The 23,530-nt window shown below is 44.8% G+C and overlaps 1 protein-coding gene across 6 annotated transcripts in view; it reads left to right on the forward strand.

Annotated features, from left to right (window-relative positions):
• NBAS (neuroblastoma amplified sequence) overlaps positions 1–23,530 on the forward strand; it is a 315,339-nt gene that overhangs the window by 280,156 nt on the left and 11,653 nt on the right. For all 6 annotated transcript variants that reach the window (XM_029938273.1, XM_029938274.1, XM_029938276.1 and 3 more), the window contains 2 exons: positions 11,922–12,061; positions 17,225–17,369. In XM_029938273.1, coding sequence (XP_029794133.1) covers positions 11,922–12,061; positions 17,225–17,369 — 285 coding nt within the window. The remainder of the gene's footprint in view (positions 1–11,921; positions 12,062–17,224; positions 17,370–23,530) is intronic.

The raw sequence follows: 23,530 nt of genomic DNA on the forward strand, positions 1-23,530 counted from the left end.
AAAAAAAAAATCATGGTTTGCTGCCTGGAAACCGAATGCGGAAAAACGACGCTTCACAGTGGGGCCTTCAAAGCAGGAACAGCTTGTAGAGTGTTACAGGAGTACGCTTATAGTCTACCTCTGAAGTCGGCTCCATGATTGTTTTTAAAAAGCTGTGTTACCTTTCACTCAAGCAGCAGAAAGAGCAGGGCGCTGAGTGGACCAGTCCTTCAGAAGCATGTGTCTTGGCCACCCTCTCTCCTCCCTGTCGCTTCATCATCTTGGATGTGAGCCTCGCCCACTTGGTGTGTAGAAGGGAACCTTGAACTGGAGGAGACAGGATGCTTTGCTCAGTGTTCTTTCCTCCACATACATTCGACTCTTCTTCATCTCCGTGTCCCAAACACCTAGAAGACCCCAAAATGTTGACTACACAGCCTCTCATTTTCTCTACTCCCTGTCCCTTTCTCCACTCTCCAAGGTAATTGAGTAGGTAACCCTCTACTGAGGGTAGAGGCAGTGTCTTACAGAGCAAAGATAAGAATAGATAATGATATTGCGATGTTCAATTACCAGAAAATGTAGGACTGAAACCTTCACTGTGGCTGGTAATCCTCTTAGGCCAACTTTGCATACATCAAAGAGAGACTTAATATTTAATTATCCTCAAGGTGCCCAAAGTAGTGGCCCTACAAATCAGTGTGTTGCTGGGAAACCAGCCACGTCCTGCAAAATTAAACACAGAGTCTGTGGAGCCTCCTGCCTCACTGGTTCTCAGAGAGACAGTGATTTCTAGTTTTCTAATGATTAGTTAACAGAATTAAAAATTCAGAGGCCCTCATTTTTCACCAGCTTGAGAGGCCTTCCTTTCTATTCCAGAAAAGTGCCCCAGCATGGAGGACAGAAGAAGAGAAGCGGGGAGGGAGGAACGTATTGTATTACTTCCCTTGGTACAGTTTATCTGAATTTTTCGGGTTTTGTAATTTTCTAGTTAACTGATGCATGAAAAATATGGGTCAAAATACGGATGTTTCCTTAATAACTTCCATACCCCTTCACTGTATTGTTTTTTTCTGTTTTTGTATAAAAAGGGACATGTGACTTAGGGTTGCATCTTTTAAAATTTCCCTCTGTCTGGATTTCTGGTTGTAAGCGATCACAAGAAAAATTAGTCTAAGGAAACTTCTAATCTTATTACAAATTCATGCATTTTGCCTACTTTGAAACATGCAAGGGCATATTAATTCTGCTGGTCAAAGGCCAGTTTGGCTTCATTTTGCCAAAACGTGAACAAAATACACACTTCTTTATCAGAGCTCAGACCGGGAGCAGGGGAGCAGGTTCAGGATGCAAAGCTAGGTTTTGTTTCCTATAAAGAATTTACTGTTCCCTTAAATGGCTTCAAAGCTAAGACTCACCACCCTAAATGATTTGCGTAATCAAGTGTAGGATAAGATTTGATGTTAAAAATAGACGTGCCCACACACATATAATATGTCCCCCACATACGAACTATCCACACATGTACCATATCCTTAACAGCCATGGAAACCGACTCCAGGAACCAGACGAGACTTTCATTCAAAAGCGTGCCAGTTCCAAAGTCACATTTTATAGAAAAGGACATGATGTCCAGAAAGAAGTTACTCCCTCTGATTTTAGCTTAAATGTCACCATTTCTAAAATACTGCATCCTAAATTAGGCCCCGGTCACCATTGATGTCATAACCTCTTACTTTTCTTCTGATCACCACTCTCTGCTCACTTCTCCCCGCCTGTCCTTCTGTCAGTCTATTATATGATCTCTTTCTTCTTCCATTAGAATATAAATAACGTGAGGACAGGGATCTTACGAACCCGCAGTAAGTATCTGTTGAATAAATGAATATTCAATTTTTAGACACTTATCTAAGGTCACCCTTAGAATGGCAAGGCCAGGACCCCTGAGCTTCAGTCTTCCATCCTCACCGTGAATGATGAAGGCCCGGACCAGGCTGCTCCACCCTTACATGCAAGATGACTCGCTTGGAATGATGGAAAGGTTTCCTTGCAGTGCAGCCTCGTGCTCTTAAGATTCACACTGTTTTATATTACTTTGCTGTACTTTGCTCACAGTGATTTCTGGCCAGCCGGCTGCTGTTCTTATGGAAGCAAATGAGTCACAAGCCTGTTTGGACATAAGCAAGAGATCTGAAATGTTCCAACAGAGCTTGATGTGCCTTTTCGGGCTGAGAGAGCATCCATGGTACTGGGTTCTGCAACTATTTGGAAACCTCAGAAGGCCTCTCTTTGTGAATTAGGGCTCCTTTCCTTTAGAGATACTCCTCCTTGTGATGGGCATCATGGCGGGAAGAAGAGAGGTCTGCGGTATGCATATTAAGTGCACATTACCGCATGTAATCTTTAGAACAGCTTGCAAAGTCGTTACCATTCTCTGTTTAAGACAAGATCACATATCCAATTGAGGTCACCTAGCTTGGGAACAAGGGTATTGGAGTTTGAACCCGGTTCTGTCTGATCTCAACGGCCATATTCTTGGCCCTTTACTCCACCTCTTCCCGGGAAGATCCTGCCAGGGAACGATCCTGAGCTCTCACATTTGGGTAGCACTGGGCCACCCAAAGCTCTGTTCATCTTCTCTTTGTGCTGGGACTGCCAGGACTGAGTATGACTAGTGAGGAGTTTGGTTCAGAAAACAGAGAGCATCGCTTCACCTCATAGCATTTCTCACTGGCTCAGTACGGAGCACTGTATGTTCTCTGCTGCTCAGTAAAAACATTCTGAAACACGCCACGCCTAAGAACTGTTATATGTAAAATAGTCATTGAAGATTCTCCCAGCACAGGTTATGCACCATCCACTGTATCCTCTGGGGATAGACAGAGAGACCAGGCAGTTGGCAGGGAAGCGTCTGGACGCTCCACGCAGAACTGCATTCACACCCAGCTTCACCACTCACTGGCTCTGCGGCTTTGGAGAAGTTACCAAACCTCTCACAACCTCAGTTTCCTCATCTGTGAAATGGAAATAATGTGTGAGTGTGAAGATTACACGGGATGATATGCATCAGTCTCTGACTCCAGTCCAGGTCATTGTCCCCTGTTAGTGTGGGGATTCCGCTCCAGGAGAGCACATAGAAATATACGCAAAGAGGTCCATGCCCGAAGGCTCTAGACGCTACGATAGAAGTCTGCACCTGCAGGTGAGTCTTGGGCTGAGTGCAGCGCAGCAGAGCCCCCAGGGTCCTGGCGGGTCTGACCGTTATGGCACAGAGCCCGCATGGAGGAGAGACGCGTGAGAGGCACCGCGATCAGAGATGCAGTTTTAGGAGAAACCCTCGACCTCTTCCTGAAGGATGGGCTGGAGGGTGCCAGGGAGGGGACAAAAGCAGGGGTCAGGTTGCCCAGACTTGGCCCTGAACGTGGTGCCAGCTGTGAAGATAGAGGAGGGTAAAGAAAGGGGCCCTGGTGACTGCTTAGATGTGGGGGGACAAGAAACACATTTGGTGGCCCTCTGATGTTTGCTTAACTTGTGACAAAGTGCCTGAGGAGAGAGCAGGGGACCCACTGGTTTTGTGGAGGAAGACACTGGAGGTCGGGGCTGGTTTAATTCTAAACGACACTTTGGGGGGCGAGGGTGGTGTGGTCAGGTAGAGAGACCCCGCTCATCCCCTTCACTCGGCAGACCTTGGCCAGAGGCTTGTGCACATCCTGGGCCACAGCAGCCTCTTCCTGGGCTGCACACTTGGGCTTAGCAAGTGTCACTGGGCGGGGCTGGTTCCTCCAGCCCAGGGTACTGCCCCCCCCCCCCCGGGTCAAGTCACCTCGGGACCCACATGGGCGCTGTCTGGAGCAGGGGAATCCCCTCCGGGGCTTCATGCCCCAAGGAGCAAGAACCTCAGCCACCACGTGGGTCATGCTCCTGACCTCGTGCTCACAGCGCTGTCTCCTCATCCCTTCTAGGGACTGCAGAGAATGGTGGAGGGCGAAGGGGAGAAGAGGCAGGAAACATGGCAGCGCGTGGAGGTTGGGGATAGTGAGGATGTGAGGTAGCTGGGGCTGATCTCTCTTGTTTTGTTCTTTTAACTCTTAGTTTTGAAATAATTTCAGATTCACACCCCCTCCCCCCCACTGTCTTAATCATAGAGACGGTGTAACAACTCATCGGCTCATAGGGAAGGTAGGACTATGGGGATTGACGTTAGTACATTGAGAATCGTCCTCATTATTTTCCATTCACAAAGGATGGTTATGTGCATTAATATTGATTTCATGTTCACACGTATCTGAAGATCAAATAAGCCACCTTGTCCGTGCCTGCGGGAAGATGCAGCGTTCAGGAGGAGAGCCTCAGCTTACGACAGTCATGCTCACTGTCCGTGGCCACGGGCACATTTCGATACAGCGGTTTTCATCTAAGCATAGGTGACTCAGTCCACTTTGTCAAGGACAGTGACTCAATGTCTGATAAGGAGGCTGTAGCTACTTGACAAATTGACTTCCAGCAGGGGCTAAAGTCACCTCATTCAGTGAGGACAGAAGCATCGCTTTCAGAGACAAAAGGGAAAGAGAGATCTTTATGTTCGACTCACATGTGAATTTTGCCCTGTAAAATCCAGTAATGGGGGCGCCTGGGTGGCTCAGTCGGTTAAGTGTCCGACTTCGGCTCAGGTCATGATCTCATGGTTTGTGAGTTTGAGCCCCATGTCGGGCTCCCTGCCGACACCTTGGAGCCTGGAGCCGGCTTCAGATTCTGTGTCTCCCACTCTCTCTGCACCTCTTCCAGTCTCTCTCTCTTTCTCAAAAATAAATAAACATTAAAAAAATTAAAAAATAAAATAAAATCCAGTAATGTTCAGTTAGAGGCGTCTGTATGGAACCTCCGCTAACTGTAGGGCACTCTGTTCACCACCACCGCCACCATCCCCTGCGCTCCCTGGGGAGAGATGGAGGCATACATTACTTTCTCTAAAATCAAACAAAACATAGAAGAAAACCTTATGAGAAATTGCTAATCACTTGTCTCAAGAAGGCATGCTGTCAAGCCACTGCAAATCCCATATTGTACGAATAACAAATTCTAGAGATGAAAGTTAACCCAGGATCCCATTCTCCTAAAGCAGCCACACTTTGTGTTCTTTTCCTGTCCCGTTAATCTATCAACCCGATTCTTATTAGAAGAAATCACAGCCTGTATCCTTGTTTCTGCTTTTTTATATGTAGCTATAATACAAATAATACCTGTCATTTATTATGTGCCTACCATGCGCCAGTCACTTTGCTGGCTGTTTCATTCACACATTCTTATTTAATAACCAGAACTATCATATACTATGTGTAATCTCGTCTTACAGAAGAGGCAGTGAGGCTCAGAAAGTTCCAGCGACACGTCCAAAGCATGATGTCTTTCCGTGCTACTTTGACTTTATCAGCACTGTTTTGAAAACTGCGTATTTAATCAGATTGCCCTTTTGTCATTATTTTACAGTCTCCTCAGTGAAGTATGTGGAAGCTGTTGCTGGCCACCTCTGGCTGGTCTTCCCTTGATGCTAAAATATGTTCGATGGCCATTTCACTGTAGCTGTTTCCATATTGTACTGCTCACACTTCCCTGAAGTGGATTTTGGTGCTGGGAACACATATCCGAATAGGAACTGTACTACCCTCTGGAAAAGAGAGAATCTGAATCTTTCCTAGATCTGCATTCATGTTCGCCTGACATCTTGTGTCCAGATATTGTGGAGAACTTAAATTCCCGCGGGATTAATGTTGATCCTACGTTCCCATGACTTCTGCCCGCTCTGAGACCCATTGCTTTTCTTCTACTGACTCAAAACAATACTTCCCTCTTTTTTTTTTCCCAGATAACTTGTCAGTTGTATGACATAGTGATTTTCTTCAACTTAAGATTGTTTAATTCTCATAACCATTAATGAGCAGCATGACTAATTGTGATAGGAAAATATATTGGGCCAAACCCCATGTCCTTTCAATTTGAAGAAACTTCTTTAGCCAGTTTTTAAGATGAAGGCTGTGTGTGACAGATTCTTTTAGTTTTCCTTCCCTGAGAATGGTTTCATTTCCCCGTTTTTTCCTAAAGGGTAGTTTTACCATAGATAGACTTTGTAGTTGACAGTTCTTTTAATGCTTGCGAAATACTGTGCCTCTTCGTTCTGGCCTTGGTGGCTTCACATAAGCAATGCACTGTTATTAAAATCATCATCCTCTCTCTGGGTGCTGTGTTGTTCTCTCTCTGGCTGCCTTCAAGATTTTTTTTTTGTCTTTAATTTTTAAGAGTTTAATTATGATGTGTCCAGGCCTGAATTTCTTTGGGCTAACTAAGCCCTGTTTGGGGTTAGCTCACCTTCTTGAATCTATAGGCTGATATCTTCCACCAGATTTGGGATGCTTTTAAATGTCATTTCTTAAAATACTCTTTAAACTCCACCTTCTGTCTCCCTTCCTTCTGGAAGTCTGAGGAGAAATGATCTTATCCAGCCTGTCTTGTGATTTTTGATCAGGAGTCAGGAAATACTGAGTCTGAGTATCCTTCAGTTGGGGGAGGAGATGCCAGACCCCGGGCATGTGGCGTTCCTCCAGTCCTGGGTCCCAAACCAGTTAACTTTCCTTTTACCACCTTTAAGACTTTTTTGTTGTCTCCCTTCATTTCCAAAGTTTATAGTTGTGCTTAATAGGGGAGTAGGAAAAATGGGTCAAAGCCATTTTGTTCAGGCTGGAAGTCCTTTGCATATGTGTATCTTTCTACAAAAATTAATTTTGTTTTGGTTACCTGAATTTATTTTTAAAACCTTATAGGATATGATGAACAAGATGACTTTATGTTATCTTGGTAAATTTAGATAAATTTAGATAATATATAGACATAAATCACCTGTATTTCAAAGTACAGTCAAACCTTGGTTTGCAGGCATAATGTGTTCTGGAAACATGCTTGTAACCCAAAGCACTTGTGTATCAAAGCGAATTTCCCCATAAGAAATAATGGAAACTCAGATGATTTGTTCCACAACCCAAAAATATTCATATAAAAGTGATTACAATATTGTAATCTAATACAAAATAATAAAGAACATACAGAGTGTAAAGAAAAATAAACAAATGAACCTGCACTTGCCTCTGAAAGCCTCCGTGGCTGGTGTGCGGGAGGCAAGAGAGGAAGGTGATTGTGCAGGACGACTCTCACGATCACTGATGAAATCACAGCTTCTGTTGGCTCAGTGGAATATTTTTCTTTTAGTGCAACTTTAACAAGGAACCTATCCAATGACACTTGCCTTTGCCTCCTTTTGAGGATTTTGTGGGAATGTGACATTGCATTGACGGTTACCCACAATCCCACAGTGAGAGAAAGAGAGAACATTGGCACAGCTGTGATCGTATTTGGTGTCACAAACTCCTCGTATTGCAAGATGTCGCTCGTTTATCAAGTTAAAATTTATTAGAAATGTATGCTCTTCTTACAGAAGACCCACAGAGCAAGCTACTCAGAATCAAAGGTTTTACTATATATAATGATTATCTGGCAACGTGTATTCTTTCTCGTGTTAAATGTGATCAAGTCCATTTTTAGGCCCAATTTTCTTCTCTCATGTAAGGTGAAGTTTTTGCAGCTACAGTGGTAGAGAACTTAAAACTGCTCTTTTTTTATTAAAAAAAATTTTTTTAATGTTTATTTTTGAGAGACAGAGCACAAGCAGGGGAGGGACAGAGAGAGAGAGAAACAGAATCTGAAGCAGGCTGCAGGCTCTGAGCTGTCAGCACAGAGCCCAATGCGGGGCTCGAACCCACGAACCGTGAGGTCATGACCTGAGCTGAAGTCGGAGGCTTTATCAACTGAGCCACCCAGGCGCCCCAATCTTTTTTTTTTCAATTGTTTATTTGAGAAAGGGAAGGAGAGTGTGAGCAGGGGAGGGACACAGAGAGAGGGAGAGAGAGAATCCCAAGCAGGCTCCATGCTGTCAGCACAGAGCCTGATGTGGGGCTCAATCCTATGAACTGCAAGGTCATGACTTGAGCTGAAATCAAGAGTCATGTGCTGCACACAGGTGCCCCTAAAACTGCTTTCTTAAGAGCTGAGCAACTTAAAAATTGAAACCCTTCATGATGTGAGGGACTGTACAAATGTGCCTACACAAAATAGGTAATTGTATAAGTTTCTCTATTTTTCACATTTGTATTTTAAACCTGAAGTTAATGCTCTGAAAATGAAGTTAATAATAATTGAAATGGCTAATGAACTTTCAGAGGAAAATTTTTCCTGACAAAGGCACACTTTAAAAATGTCTGTGTACTCAAAAAGGTGTTGTAGAAAGAAACTCATTGCTAAATACGTGTTAAAAATAAGAACTGTTATTTATACATTAATAGAAAAACAAGCATATAAAGGTTTAATTTACAGTTTTTTATTTTATTTTTGTAATGTTTGTTTATTTTTGAGAGAGTGAGTGAGAGAGACAGAGTACAAGTGAGGGGAGGGCAGAGAGAGGCAAAGAGACAGAATCCAAAGCAGGCTCCAGGCTCTGATGAACTGTCAGCACAGAGCCCGACGTGGGGCTCAAACTCACGAACTGTGAGATCATGACCTGAGCCAGAGTCACACACTAAACTGACTGAGGCACCAAGGCAACCCTAATTTATAGTTTTTTAAAAAAAATCTTTCTCTCCTTTTAGATAAACCACACGTCCTAAACATTTACAGGCTATTAATAGTTTCTGAAAAGAAATCTAAATGATCTTGGGGTGCCTGGGGGGCTCAGTTGGTTAAGCCTCTGACTCTTGATTTCAGCTCAGGTCCGGATCTCACGTTTCATGAGTTCGAGCTCCGCATCAGGCTCTGCACTGAGAATGCAGCGGGATTCTGTCTCTCTTAAAATAAAAAACATTTTAAAAAATCTAAATGATCTTGAAAACAAGAATCCCTTTTTCCTAATCTCTTCCTTTTCATGGTATCCTCAGCAACCTATGTAGACTCCACCGTTCACGTAAAAGAGCAGCCGCTTGTTACTAATCACACAGTGGTTAATTAAGAAAACGGGCTGACCCTGCCAGAACTACAGAGCCATCACTCGTTTTAACTATTTTTAAAACACTAAACTCATGGGTGCCTGGGTGGCTCAGTCGGTTAGGCGTCCGACTTTGGTGCAGGTCATGATTTCATGCTTCATGAGTTCGAGCTCCATGCCAGGCTCCTTGCTGACAGCATGGAGCCTGTTTGGGATTCTGTCTCTCCCTCTCTCTGCCCCTCCCCACTTGCTTGTGCACACACGCACTCTCTCTCTCTCTCTCACAAAAGTAAGTAAACATTTTTAAAACCCCACAAAACCTTTTCTACAAATAAGCTATGAAAACTTGGATTGTAACTCAGACCAAAGCAGCCATTAACCCGCCCTTTTCCCTCCTGCGGACCTTCAGGCACCTCCTCAGAACTTTACAACTGCAGAGCTTCTCAGAGCCCATTTTCGAGATGAGGAAAATGGGACTCAAAGAGAGGGGCTGCGCCAAAATCACACAGCTAGCCACAAGGCATTACTGGTGGAGACATGACGTCACGGCGCAGGCCTCCTCTGACTCCCGTTTACTGATTCCCTCCTCAGTGGTCAGTGATATCCTCAGTTTAAGCCTCATGTCTGCCTCCAGTTAAAAAAAAAAACAAAAAAAGAGCCAAAAATGTATGGCAACTCATGAATATTCAGCATCGCCATCCTGTGCTACAATATTTTATAAATGATGAATTGTCTTCACTGATTTATTTGAATATCCATTTGTTCATACACTCAGTAAGTACTCTGTGTCTACTGTCTGCTAGGCATTATCTTAAGGAGTTGGGATAAACTGGTGAACAAATAAGTGAAAGTCTCTGTTTTCAAGGAGCTTCAATTCTTATGGGAGAAGAAAGGGGAGAAACAAAGACATATGAAATATCTCTGATCCTTGTAAATGCCAAACAGGGGGAGGGGACAGACGGTGTAGGGCAATTCACTACTTGAGGTGGACAGTTACATAGTTCGTTCCCTGATGTGGTGACATTGGAGGAATTTGAAGGAAACAAGTGAATGCACCATCCAGATATCTGTAGAGAGAACATGTCAGGCAGAGAAAACAGATCGAAGTTCCTGAGGAGGAGGCGTGCATGGTGGACACAGACCACCTGAGAGACCCTGAGCCTGGAGAGCAGTGGAAGGTGGGAGGTCAGGTAAAAACAGGTGGATGTCTTAAGTTTGGAATTTTTTTTTAACATTTCTTTATAAACAGGTGGGAAAATATTGCCGAACTCCCAAATAGACCACCTATTTAAATAATTCAGAGCTTGCTTGTCTAGCTTATCGAGTCTGCTAATTCCAGAACATTCTAATCTGATCATAATTACATGTTGGCTGTGCCACTTGCCAGCCATGTTACCAAGACAGATAAGCCTGTTTCTGCATCTATAAAGGGAGGTTGATAACAACTGTGCTCGGGGCACCTGGGTGGCTCAGTCAGTTAAACATCCAACTTCGGCTCAGGTCATGATTTCGCGGTTCATGGGTTCGAGCCTCACACCGGGCTCTGTGCTGACAGCTAGCTCAGAGCCTGGAGCCTGCTTCAGATTCTGTGTCTCCCTCTCTCTCTGACCCTTCCCTCCTTGAGCTGCCTCTCTCTGTCTCTCAAAAATAAATTAAGGTGTGGGGATATAGCTCAGTGGTAGAGCATTTGACTGCACATCAAAAATAAATTAAAAACATAAAAAAATTAAAAAATGAACAATAGCTATGCTCTTCTCCACCCCAAACAGTTGTAAGGATGAACTCTTCTTTGGTCATGAAATTATTTCAAAACCTACAAAACACTTTTGAGTTCTTAGTCCATGGAAGAATGATGTGGGGCTTTCAAGCAGGTTTTGATCACCAGGTCACTGTGTGAGCAGGATTCCCCTAATAATTAGTGATAATTTCATAGTACATATCGAGTTTTGTGAGAATGCAGACTATATGCTATGACTTTTTCAGGTGGCTACTTGGGATCAGAGCCAGAATGACTATGAAATTAAATGCTTTGTATATATGTATTTATATGGAAAATTTAGCAAATGTACAGGTGACCATCCATTCTCATCTTTTCAAGGCATCTGTCATCTGAGTCTAATAGACTTAAATGCAAAGCATCTGTGTTAAGAAAGGCTGGGGAACAGGACCCCAGCTTTCAGCTTCGTTTTCTATCTAAAACTGCTTTCTAGCTTAACATAGCAAACATTTCCATCCACAGAGGTTCTGGAGATGGGATTCGTTTCAGGACTGCCTCACTATAAATAAAGGAAATATCATTCAGTTAGGCAATGAGAGAAAGAATTAGTGTTCTTGACTTGATCAAGACTCCATTTGCACCAGAAACTGAGATGCCAATAAAAGATATTTTGCTTTATGTTGATGTGTAACAAAATTCATGACAAATACACTTCAGTGAAATCTTCAATTTCAAATTAGAGAAGTTTTCTAAACATGAAGACTTAGCATTAATAATGCTAAAATGAAAAGTTGAAGTGCATCGAGGATAATTTCAACTAAAAAAAATTGGCAAATGTTAAGTAAGATGAATTATTGTAGTTTCATATCAAGTAATTCTGTGTTTTAACTTAACATATGTTAAGAATCAGTAAGCCAGTCCTCTGGAAATACTTGTTTAAATGTATTTTTGTAAGGAACGTTAAGAACCTTCCTGTGATTTGTTCAAACAGCCTTTAACATAAATGTTTTAAGTTGCATAAGGCTCAGAGCTTTTGAAGGTTTTTTTGCCCTGGGGAGGTGAGGGTGTAGTGTTAAATCGTAGCTCCCAACACATTGTAAACGTTTTCGAGACTGTCCCCTCAGAGTCCTCAAATGTGGATCCTTCTGTGGACCAGCTAAGCAGTCTCTGCCACCAGCGTCAAGCCTGTCTTTCCACTTCCAGGTGGACGTAGCCGACGTTGAGAATGAAGAAAACCGCTATTCTCTCTTCGTGGAGCTCCTGGAATGCAGCCGCCAAGAGGTTGAATTCCAGCACTTGGCTTTGCTCCTGCAGGCCTGGCCGCCTATGAAACATGACCATGTGTGAGTGTTCGCCAAAAGTTACATCTCTTTTGTCTGCTCTCTGTTTTTACAATGTCGGTACCTTTGAAAAAGCCGATGCAAAGAAATATATAAAATCAGCATCAACCTTTGGGAGAAATTAAAATTGTTTGTCTGATTTTTTGGAAATATTGCTGTTCCTTTCCATTTCTCCTTGCCCCTACAGCCAAATATTTTATTCAGAAATATCAGACAGCACTTAATAGTAACATCTGATGTGTAAGTCTGCAAAATAATTTTGTTCCAGTATTTTCACCAGGAAATGTTCTGAGTCTCTTTTAACACAGCTTGCAATGCTAACTTGAGAATCCATGTGGAATAAATGGATAGTTCCCATTTATTGAGGACACACAGTGTTATGTGCCATTTACATTTATTACTAATTCACTCAGTAAACCCTACATGGAGGGTGACGTTACCTAATTTGTTTTTAATTTTTTTTTTATGTTTTGTTTAGTATTTGAGAGAGAGACACAGTGCAAGCAGGGGAGGGACAGAGAGAGAGGGAGACAGAACCTGAAGACAGGCTCTAGGCTCTGAGCTAGCTGTCAGCACAGAGCCTGACGCAGGGCTTGAACCCATGAACCATGAGATCATGACAGAGCCGAAGTCGGGCACTCAACCGACTGAGCCACCCAGGCACCCGACGTTTTCTAATGTGATAAAGAGGGAGTGGGAATTCAGAAGTTCATTAACTGCAGGCCCCACGTGGTTACTATGGACGAGACAGAGGCGTCACTTGACTACCAGCCACCTTCAGGGCCCATGTTTCCTCCATGTCGTGCTGGGCTCCCCGCTGCCGCTCAGGGCCGCACGCGGTGGTCACGCGGCCCCCGTGATGTCAGCCAAGGATGCCTGAGGAGGAAGGGGCCAGCTTTCTTCTGGGCACATATGCTGGCTGTCATGAACTGCTGCTCCTCGTTGGCAAAAAAAAAAAAAAAAAAAAGGTTTATTAAACTCTCTTGAATTTAAGCAAAGATATTTACTTTCTACTACATGATGAGAGGAGCCCACTAATAAATGGGGAAAGGAAAGAGCAGATAATTCCTGTTTGTTACCATTTACATACTAGAAAACTGTCTCGAGCCTCACTATCCCCAAGATGTTGTGGAATTTAGGATATTGCAGAAAAATGAGTCTTAGAAAGGTTAAGTGAGTCACTCAAAGCTATACTATCAGTTACTCAGTTAAGACTCAGTTAAGAGAAGAGCAAATCCCAGGCCTTTTATGCTCCTTAGTGTGTTTTCTACTCTATGACACAATACTGCTTAGAAGTAGACTGAATTTTAAATGGGCTCTCCAGACAGCAAAATTCATTACACTGAGCAACTTTGCTACTTATTCAAATGCTATCAATTTCTTGTGATTTTTATATTTCATGTCTTAAAAGTAATGCTATAGTTTGTTTGTTGCAAATAAAGCTATTTTATGTACTTCCTAATTGCAAAAAAAAATACTATGATGATCTGTTAATTACAAATTCTTTTAGAAGGCAGCTGCTTACTTCTCTGCAATTTATAGCCTTTTAAACCGACTCAGATCAGCTTTGAAATATATAATTATGCAGACTAAAAGTCATTTGTAATGATCGTACCTCTAAGATAATCTTGCATTTTAGATATGAATATAGTAACAATCAAATTACATCACTAAGATTATTTGGGGTGGATTTCAAAAAACTACATTGCTCACTTACTTTTTTACTTTAATATAGTCATCATACAGATCACACAAAGAATGTTTTTTTTCTGGAGGCCAGTCTTTAAATTCAACAACTAGTAGTATTAAAAAGTGATTGGGTATTGGAGCAGGGGCCAAATAAAGAGAAAGAATATTGGACTGAACAGAGGATGAGGCAGAGAGAAAAATACCTCCTGTATATAATAAATAAACAGTGCATGATCTCATTTGTACTTCCAGACATGCTACTGAGGTCTCTGTTGAATAAACAATGAAGGACTTTAAGTGTAATGCTATGGAATTTACTATGGCTATTTTAATACTTGTGGCAATTGCATTTGGGGTCAATATATATATATATATATATAGAAAGAATTAGAAGTCTTTTCTATAAGTATTATGTTAGTATGGGTGAAACAGCTGCCATTTAAGATAGGGAATTTTAAGCAATGTATAGTGATATTTGAAAGAGGAATTATTTTTTCTCCTATTGCATCAAATAGAGTCAAAAGCCTTTATGTATGATAAGCAGATTCTTAAATAAAGGGTTATGAAAATGAAAAAAAAAAAAGAGGAATACCCACTGTGCCTCTGTTCCAAGTGCCCGCCTGCCCCCCGCCTTGCCCAGCCAGCTCATTGCTTGGGCCAGCGCACATCTCTGTGCCTCAGAAGCTAAAGAAGGTTTCCCTGAAGATAAATTATTCTGTGAGCAGTTTTTAAGGATTGCCAACAAGCATCTAGAAAAGACTCTCTACCATCACCCTAGGAGGAGACTGTGAGGAATTTCTGAGGCTCTCCACAAGGAGAGCAGTGGTTTTGTTTTGTGTCCGACCAAGTGGGACGTAGTGGCCATTTTGCGGCATAGACGCCATGCAGATAGGTAGCATTTAAGATTAGCTTCTCACCTTCACAGTTTGAAGCCCGGCAGTACAGGGTGTCACATTAACGCCCTCGGGTTTCCGTGAGGCAGTGTGTTGAAGCAGCGTTTCCACATGGTCCCAGCTGTTGTGGCAGAGCTGGCCCGCTGCGCTCGCTGAGCCCCCGTCTGTGCACTTTCCAGACGACTCTCAGGTCAAGAGGATGTGCGGTAGACTCGCTAGTTAGATCGTCAGTGGTGCTTTGCTTTTTAAGACAATGATTAGGGTTGGTTGTAGATTTCTTCATACCCTCAAAACGGATCTCTCCGTCTAAGGAGAATTTTCGAAATCAGAAAACGACACCGTCTAGTAGAGTAGCTTACTGTGGTTTTTCAGTTTCTTGTACTTTGAGGACAATGGCCATTCCAGATCCCTGGCTTACCCACGCGTAGTAAAATCAGCTTAATCACTTAAGGCATTTATTGCTTTTTAAACATTTAATGCATTCGCAGATTTTTAAAATCTTGGTTTTTGAAGGTATAGTCTTTGGTAGCCAGAATGAAGTGAAATTAGTAAATTGCTAACCTGTGTTCTAAAAACCTTCTTTATGAAATCATTAGACTCACAACAAAGCATTGCCGGCCTGCTTAACCCCTCTGACCAGCTGTGTCTCCATCCGTGAGGGTACCTGAGGACAAGTCGGAGAAAGTGGTCCCTGGCGGCTTTTCTCCTGTCCCGAAGTTGTGTTTTACCACAGGACATCGTATGATAGGACACCTTACAAATAGGCTCTTAAAAGTACTTCTGAGTCCCTTTTCTGTGCCCAGATAACCAAATGTCTGACTTCACTTCCAAAATCACCGCCCCCCCCCCGCCGTAAAAGGAAGAGGGGGGAGAAAGCAGGAAAGGCAGGAGGAAGGGAAGGACAGTGTGACAATGATTGAACGTTGCCAGTTAGCACAATAAAGGTAAAAACTAAGAAATCTGCTCCATCCACATGATTGCGAATTTACTGGAACCAACTTTGGTTTTTCAGTTTTATCTCCCTGTGGGGAGGTACATGGGAAGAATAATAGATTCGTGCTTAGGGGAGATTTATAGTTCCTATCCAGTGTATCGAAACTGGCTGGTGAAAAATACATTTCGATAATTGTGGCCAAAGCCACATGGCCCGTTGGGGTGCCCCGCTTCGGCAGGCCAGCATTCCTGCTGCGGTGAGGCGGCTGGCAGAGAAAACCCAGGAGGGTGGAACCAGACTTGGAGAGGGGAGCAGAGGCTGAGTCCTCCGGCCACCAGACACTCTCCGAGCTTGTTTGTACCTTGAATAAGCAGGACTCTTTGTCTTCACACATTGTTCGCTTGAGCTGAGACACAAAGGCTTTGCCAAAGGCTAGTGTTGTGAGTCCCTTTGCCATTGTTACACTGGACATTTTTCTTCAGGGACGAGGGATGAAGGCCTTCCAAGGCGAAGAACCATCCTTAGGTTTCTGTGTCTAGAATCTAGAGCCATGCTAATGAGACAACAGACTCTTCATAAATAGGAAAGTTGTTTTAAAACGTTGCAAGTAAAATCGGTACCCTGTTCCTAGGGCCATGGAATAATGTACCTTTACCTGGTCTCTCGAAATGTAAATCGTGACGTTTGTATGAAACGTGAGGCCATGACATCCGGAGGAGGGAACCCGAAGGCGAACTTATGTATGCTTTCATGATTCAGAAACAAGGAAGCTGTGACAGGCACGGTGTGATCTCACTGCTGTTGCCTCCTTGGTCTGTGCGCAAGCCCACATCTGCTGCGCCCTTACTGTCCTTCGGCCCTGGCCCCTGCGTGTGTCATAATCGTGTGATAAACAAAAGCCAGTGTTCAGGCAGCACATAGTGAAATGCGCCTGCAGTTAAGAGCAGCAATGCACAATTACAAACATCATTCACTGAGTAACGCAGTTTTGCAAGGAACACATTCAATTGCTCTTTCAGAATGAAAATGAACCGAGGCCCAGAGAGGGTGGGTGGCTTCCCCAGCACTGAATGACCAGGCTGAGAGCTTCCGTGACTTCCCTGAGTCACCCGAGTAGCAAGCCAGGGAGCCAGCCTGGGGGCCCGGGGTGCCGTGGCCCCAGGGCGGCCTCTGCTCTCTGTCTGCCCACGGCCTCCACGCTACTGGGCACATGGCGATGCTCCAGCCAGCCGTGGCCTCTGTAACATGTCCCCCCTCCTACAAGACAGGCTTGAAGGAACACAGCGTCTACACTGTGACTGCCATTTGCCCAAAGCATTTCGCTTCAAAAGGTGCATTTCTGGGATGCCTGGGTGGCTCAGTCAGTTAAGCGTCCGGCTTCAGCTCAGGTCATGATCTCACAGTTCGTGGGTTCAAGCCCTCTGTCAGGCCCTGTGCTGACAGTTCAGAGCCTGGAGCCTGCTTCAGATTCTGTGTCTCCCTGTCTCTCTGACCCTCCCCTGCTCATGCTGTCTCTATCTCTCAAAAATAAATAAAATATTTAAAAAAAATTTTTTTAAAGGTGGCATTTCTTTTCTCTCTAAAAACTTTGTGTGCAGTTGTTACAGTGCGCATCATTCATTCCCGGTGCCCCGCGTGTCTCTCCCTCAGGCCCAGCATCGCCGGCAATCCGTGGGTGAGACTGGCGACAGCCATGCTGACCAGGTGTGCGACGGAGGACAGGGACAGGCTGGGGAATGAGGTTCTGAAAATGTGCCGCTCATTATACGGCACCGCGCAGATGCTCCCCGCAGAAGTAAGTGGATATTTCAAGTGGCTTTCCCGGGGGAGGGGGCGTCCCTTGTCCTCACCCAAACTCTTCATTAGAAGCAGTTACCAGTGACCGTGCTTTGTGCTTGAGGGACACTTGGCTGAAGTTATCCGTCGGCAAAGGCCCCTAATGGGTAACAGATCCAACGAAGAAAAGCCGCACTGGAAGGGTGCGCTGAGGTCGTCTTCCCTCTGCCGCAGTTCTGAACCATAGCGCCTTTGCCAGGTCCTTCTGGATGCCCTTTCACGTCTCACTCGAGCTGACGTCCCGCGGGGCCTGGGTAGCCGCCCCTGCGATGTCTCTGCCTGGACCAGCCGGTGATGGGGTCGGGGGGCGTCAGCACCCCTGGGCCGGTAGCCAGCCACCCTGGCTCTGACCGCTCGCTCCCTGCCGCTGTCGTGGTGAGACCCCGTAAGGGATACACAGCGTGTATCCTCCGTAAACACGACCCAGCCACCTCCATCCCGGCCGTCCTTCCCTGTGCCACCCATGATTTGGCTGTCACAGAGACGTTTGCTTCCTATATATGTAAGCACATATTAATTATAACTCCATGCTGTGAATCTGACCTCCACAGCGTGTTGTTTGAGCGACTTCTGCCCGTCTTGAACATAAGCATTTGGATAATGGCACTAAATTGATCAGTTGGTTTTCAAATTCTTACCACAGAGGAGATAAACTTGAAACTAAAAATTGTAAATAGGATTCTTCAAATCCTCACTGTAATCGCTCAAGGAAAATATTCTCATGGATGTACAGTTAATGGATTGCTTTCTGAATGAGGGACTGGCTAAGTGTTTTCTGATTGAACTTTAAAATATTTTCTCCATTTCAGGAAGGTTTCCAACCACCATAATGACACAAGTCTTCTCTAAAATGTTTATTTATTTTTATTTTTTTAATGTTTTATTTTTGTGAGAGAGACAGAGAGAGAGAGAGAGAGACAGAGACAGAGAGGGCATGCATGGAGGAGGGGCACAGAGAGAGGGAGACACAGAATCCGAAGCAGGCTCCAGGCTCCGAGCTGTAAGCACAGAGCCCAACGCAGAGCTGGAACCCTGGACTATGAGATCATGGCCTGAGCCGAGGTGGGACCCTTAACTGACTGAGCCCCCCAGGCTCCCAGTCTTCTATAAAATATTTAAAGAACCATCACCAGAAACAACTTCTCTTTACAGCACAGCATGTGACCTGCTGGCTCTGCTACTTATTTACCTGTGACCCTGTGCGCTATGAGCACCGGAAAGGTGGGAACCATGCCTGTGGATCATTACTCACATGCGGCAGGATTCACCCTCCCGCATGGAGCAGGGCCTCTACACAGCTTACTGCCCTCACCAGGGTGGGTGGAATGTACGTAATGAAGGGCTCACCTTTGCCTTGTTAGGTCAGGATCAAATGCCGGAAGTGCCAGTTCTGCTGGCCCTGGGTTGGGGCACATTATTTAGGACAACCTGTCTATCACAAGTGTGTGGTAATGGCAGCAACGAGCGTTTGCTAGCTCTTTGGGGCTTCCGTTTCCATCATCTCACTGAACCCTCATGACCACGGTGAGGAGGCTCCTTGACCTTCACTTAAGAGCTGATGGAATCGAGGCTCAGAGAGCAAAGGTCTGGCTCAGGGTCACTTGGGCACCAAGGAGCAGATCTGGTCGTCCAACCGAGGCTCCACTTGATGCTTGGAAAATAAACGCTTCCAAGTGAGCCATTCTTCCTACGCTTGGCGTGTTTGCATATTGAATGTGTATGTTTCATGTGGTCGTGTAAGTTTCATTGTCATTTTCTCCCCTTGTCTATGAGACTTCCTTCAAGAATAGCCTGTAGTGCGCTGGCTCTTGATTATCAGTGTTTTAGAGGTAAGAGTGTTGAGGTCTCTATCATTCCCTGGAGAATTTGGTTTATTTAAATATCCTCATTGCTCAGGTTTCACTACCGTTAGTTCTGAGGCGAGGAATGTCAGTTAGCCGAGAACATGGCCACTGCATCTTTGACCTTGACATCATACTATTAGTGAAGTAACTGAGGTTCAGGAACAGTCACAGGTGTTCTATCTGGTGGCCACCTGGCAGTGGGCGATAAGCACATCTGAGTGTCCAAAGCGGAAGTGAGAGCTGTCAGCCTTGCATGTGAAGTTTAGGGGTGACCTTCGAGGACATGCAGGGAAAGGACATTGTTGTTCTTTTTTTATTGACAGACGCATAGTAAGTTATGCTCCGTTTCCTTTTTTAAAAAAAGGACTTGGTGATTGAATGATTCAGCTCCCTGATACGCTACTACAGCCAGGCGGGGGCACTTTGACAAATGGAGCAATAATTTATTTACAGTGGTCGCGCTTGATCTTGGAATCATCGGACCAGTGACTCCCGAGGGTTTTAAGGAACTCAGAATGGACAGCACAGCACCCGAAGCACACGTCTATTAGAGGATTCCTCACACACCAGGGAAGGGGATGGGAGCCTGGTTCTTTGTTGGGACTGGGAGCACCCGAAGAGCAGGACCCCTGGTGATGCATGAAATTGCCCTCTCCTTTTCTGGACTGGGCCACCACGGGAGCTGTGGCCACGAGAAATGCATCAAATGCTGGACCTCTCTCTTCTGGCCCCTGAAACAAACCAGGAGTTAGACCGTGTGATCTCCAAGGGGACTCTAGGTCTGAGTATTCCCAAAGGTCCCCAGGCCTGTGAGGAGGGTGACCCGAGGCCATCCGTTTACACAGCACATAATCCACGACTTTTCCATCAGCCCCCAGTTCTCTTGGGGCAGGGAGGAAGGTACTGGATTAAAGCCCTTGTTGAAGTAGGTCATTATCGCTTCTCTGTTCCAGTTTGATAAGATGAGAGATAATTATTATCAAAGCATGGTGTTGCCACATGATTTTTCTTTGTTTTCCTTATGCTGCCTCAGTTCTGTCTTGTAATTGGGTATGTTTATGGATTTTTTTTTTCCTGAGGATGCCGTGAATAAAAGAACCTTGCAAATGTTAGGTTCTATTTTTATTGATTGTTACATGTGCTCAAATGTGAGTTAAAATTGTTACAAAGGAGGGAACATTGTAATTAAGAAATGGAAATGTCTTCTTAAGTTTATTTTACCACATTTGGAAATTACGTCGTCTAATTTCAGAAGCGCATGATATTTAATATCACTCTGGTGGTAAAATTATCCACGACTCACTTTTTTTAAATCTAGTACCTTTGGTTGCTCTACTCTGTGGTTTACAAAGTACTTTTGCCCAACTCTTGGACAGGGTGTTGCATCCACATTTTCCATAGTTAGAGATTTTTTCTGTTCTTCGTGACTCTTCGGAGTATCCTTATGCGATGATTCCCATTGTTCACGGCACTTGGTTACTTCCCGCCATGTTGGTTTTGCTAATAGAAACTTTTACCAGAAAGATAAAATCAGTGTTGCTCAAAGATCATATGTCTACAGTCTTGAGAGTTCCCTATCCTTCTTAGCTTGTATCCATGGAAATAGAGGAAGCATTTTCAGGAATGGGGGATATTCAGAGTTAGATACTAGCAGAAAACAGATTCTTGGCATTTACAGATTTAAACTCTCAAGTTCCAGCTATTTGTGACTGACCCTGGAAGTCCCTGGTTTTGCTGAAGCACAGCTGTTAGAGGCCCAGGTCCCCTGGGTCAGGGTTTTGGGAGATAGACGCCCAGCTACTGAGTGAGCCTGGCCAGTCTGCAGCCTCTACGCCTCAGTGTGATTGTTCTCTCTCATGGTGGAGGTACTTTTGATAGTGTCTGGAATTTGATTAGCAGATCAGACAACCTGCATCCCTGTACCGCTCTGCCTTCTGCTCCTGACGTAGGCCCTGCCACACGTTTGGGGGCAGGATACCCGAGGATGAGCAGGAGGGCTGTGTAAGGACAGGAGGACTGTTAATGGACGGGTCCTGCTTCTTTGACAGCCATCAGCCACAGGGACCATGCCGTGGGGGCATCACCGTAAATCACGCTTGTGCCGGGTTCTGGCCTGGCTTTGGGCCAGACGCACCTCTTCAAGGCCTCTCGTTCTGTATCCTGATGGCCGGGCAGGTTTGAGCTGGGAAGGTGCTGGTGAGGTATTTTCTGGTTCTCTTTGTGACTTCGTCCTTTCTTAGGACTTCCCAGATCCCCCCTGTAAATCTGAGAAACTCGTCTTGCAACACGGGAAAATATCAAAGAACCCAGTATAGTATTTAAATATTGAGTCAGTGTTTAGCCAATAGCTGTTAGCTTAGAGATAGAAAGAACTCAGTAGCTCAAAAAGAACTCCTCCGTTCTTGGATGTCCTTGACTTTATACTTTGGAAGTATATTTCCATCAGCAACACCATCATGGCCATAAGTAAGCAAGTACCATGAGCAATAGCAGGCACGACACAAAAGCATTCGAAAGAGTCATGAAGAAGAAACAAACTTCTAACTGTGGGCACGTAGTCAGGGGATGGGAAGTGGGGATGAAGGGAATGGGCTGTCCCTTTAAGTACCGTGTCCTAGACAGTCAGGCAGACATACTTGAGCATAATCTATCCATTGTGCCTGCTCAGAGGGGCATATGGGGCTAAGGTCAGCCGAGTGATATGCTTACTCTAAATGCCATAAATTGCCAAGAAATACCTGTTTACCTGCTACAGAGAACTTCGTGAGTAAGCAAATAGGAGTGCTGGGAGGGAATGATACACAAATAGTTTTAGGTATAGTATCTACTGAGCACATTTGGAATACAGAGAAGGGAAAACATTCTTGTCCTCAAGTGAGGCAGCTGAACAAATGAATAATTACAGGATTGCAAGATGACAAATAGCGTGGGAAATATTGACCAAGTAGAATTGAAATGTAGGAGTTGCCGAACGTCAGAAGTCTGAGGCGGCTGTGTGGGAGATGACGTTTTCCTGTGCCCTTTCCAGCTGAGACTCAACGAACCAACAGGGGTCCATCAGAAAGAGAAAGGGCAGAGGTCCCTTCCTGCGCCCAGACCCAGAGCTGTGCAGGAACTCAGCCCTGCAGCTGCACTGCCGGCGCAGTAGCCACTGGCCACGTGCGGTTATTAAAACTTTAAGGAAAATGGAATAAAAATGTAAAAACTGAGCCTCACTTGTGGCAGCCAGATCCCAGATGCACACTGGCTGCATGAGGCTCCTGGCTGCCATGATGCACAGAACATTCTGTCGTGGCTGCCTGGTCTCCTGGGCCGCAGTGGCTGCCTGGTCTCCTGGGCCGCAGGGTCTGAGCGCGAGGAACAAGGAATGGGCAGGTGGGGAGGCGTCGCTATGATGTTCCTTGAGGAGAAGGTGGCAGGGGACAGAAGCAAGTTGGTGCAGGACGGCTGCGTGAAGTCCTCGTGGGCGACGGTCTGCGCTTCATCCGCCCACATACTTGCTGCGGGCAGCTCTGCAGTTCTCCGTGGCCCCAGGGCTGGGGAGGGTCCTCTCTAGGACTGTGTGCTTCAGGGCCCCCAGAGCGTGAGGCAGGATCCATGAGGCTTGGAGTGCCCGTTTTACAAACGTGCTCCCCTGCAGGTATTGATCATTTCCACCCAAGTTCACGCAGCACGACCTTCCAGTCTGAAACTGAAGGCCTTGCTGATTTCCAGCAGAGATGTGCCAAGGAGAAAGGGAAGAACACCCCAGTGAGTGGGATTCTGAAGACGCTTTTCTCCTGGGGGCTTTAAATAGGAGCTTCTTCGTGTCACCCTTGTTTGTCTAGGCTTTATAATCATGTAAAGAAAGTATTAAAATGTCATAAATTTGAGTTCTTCTTCTCTGAGGTGCTGCTGTTGGAGTAGCATAGGACAAAGACCAGTGCCCCGGGGGGCAGGGATTCTTAGTTCCTTCAAAATCAACCTGTTTTGTAGAACGGGGTTGTACTCACTGCTGGTCCTTGGTCCAGATGTTCTGTTCTTTCTATTGTAGCTACAGTTAGGATGCCGGGGGGCATAGAGCTCAGCAGAGAGGAAGAGCTTGTAAACATACTGTCTTTGTTCTTATACTTTCGTTGTGAAGGACTATCATTTATTATCTTATATAAACTCTTGCTCTCTGATAACAGGTTCAGCCAGAATAATAAAGGGCTGAGAATAAAATTAAATGCATACGTGGAGATCTAAATGCAATTCTAGTTTTTTGAAAACACTTTTCATGAAACATTCTGTTCAC

Source organism: Suricata suricatta, chromosome 4, assembly GCF_006229205.1.
Source record: "Suricata suricatta isolate VVHF042 chromosome 4, meerkat_22Aug2017_6uvM2_HiC, whole genome shotgun sequence".
Taxonomy (NCBI): domain Eukaryota; kingdom Metazoa; phylum Chordata; class Mammalia; order Carnivora; family Herpestidae; genus Suricata; species Suricata suricatta.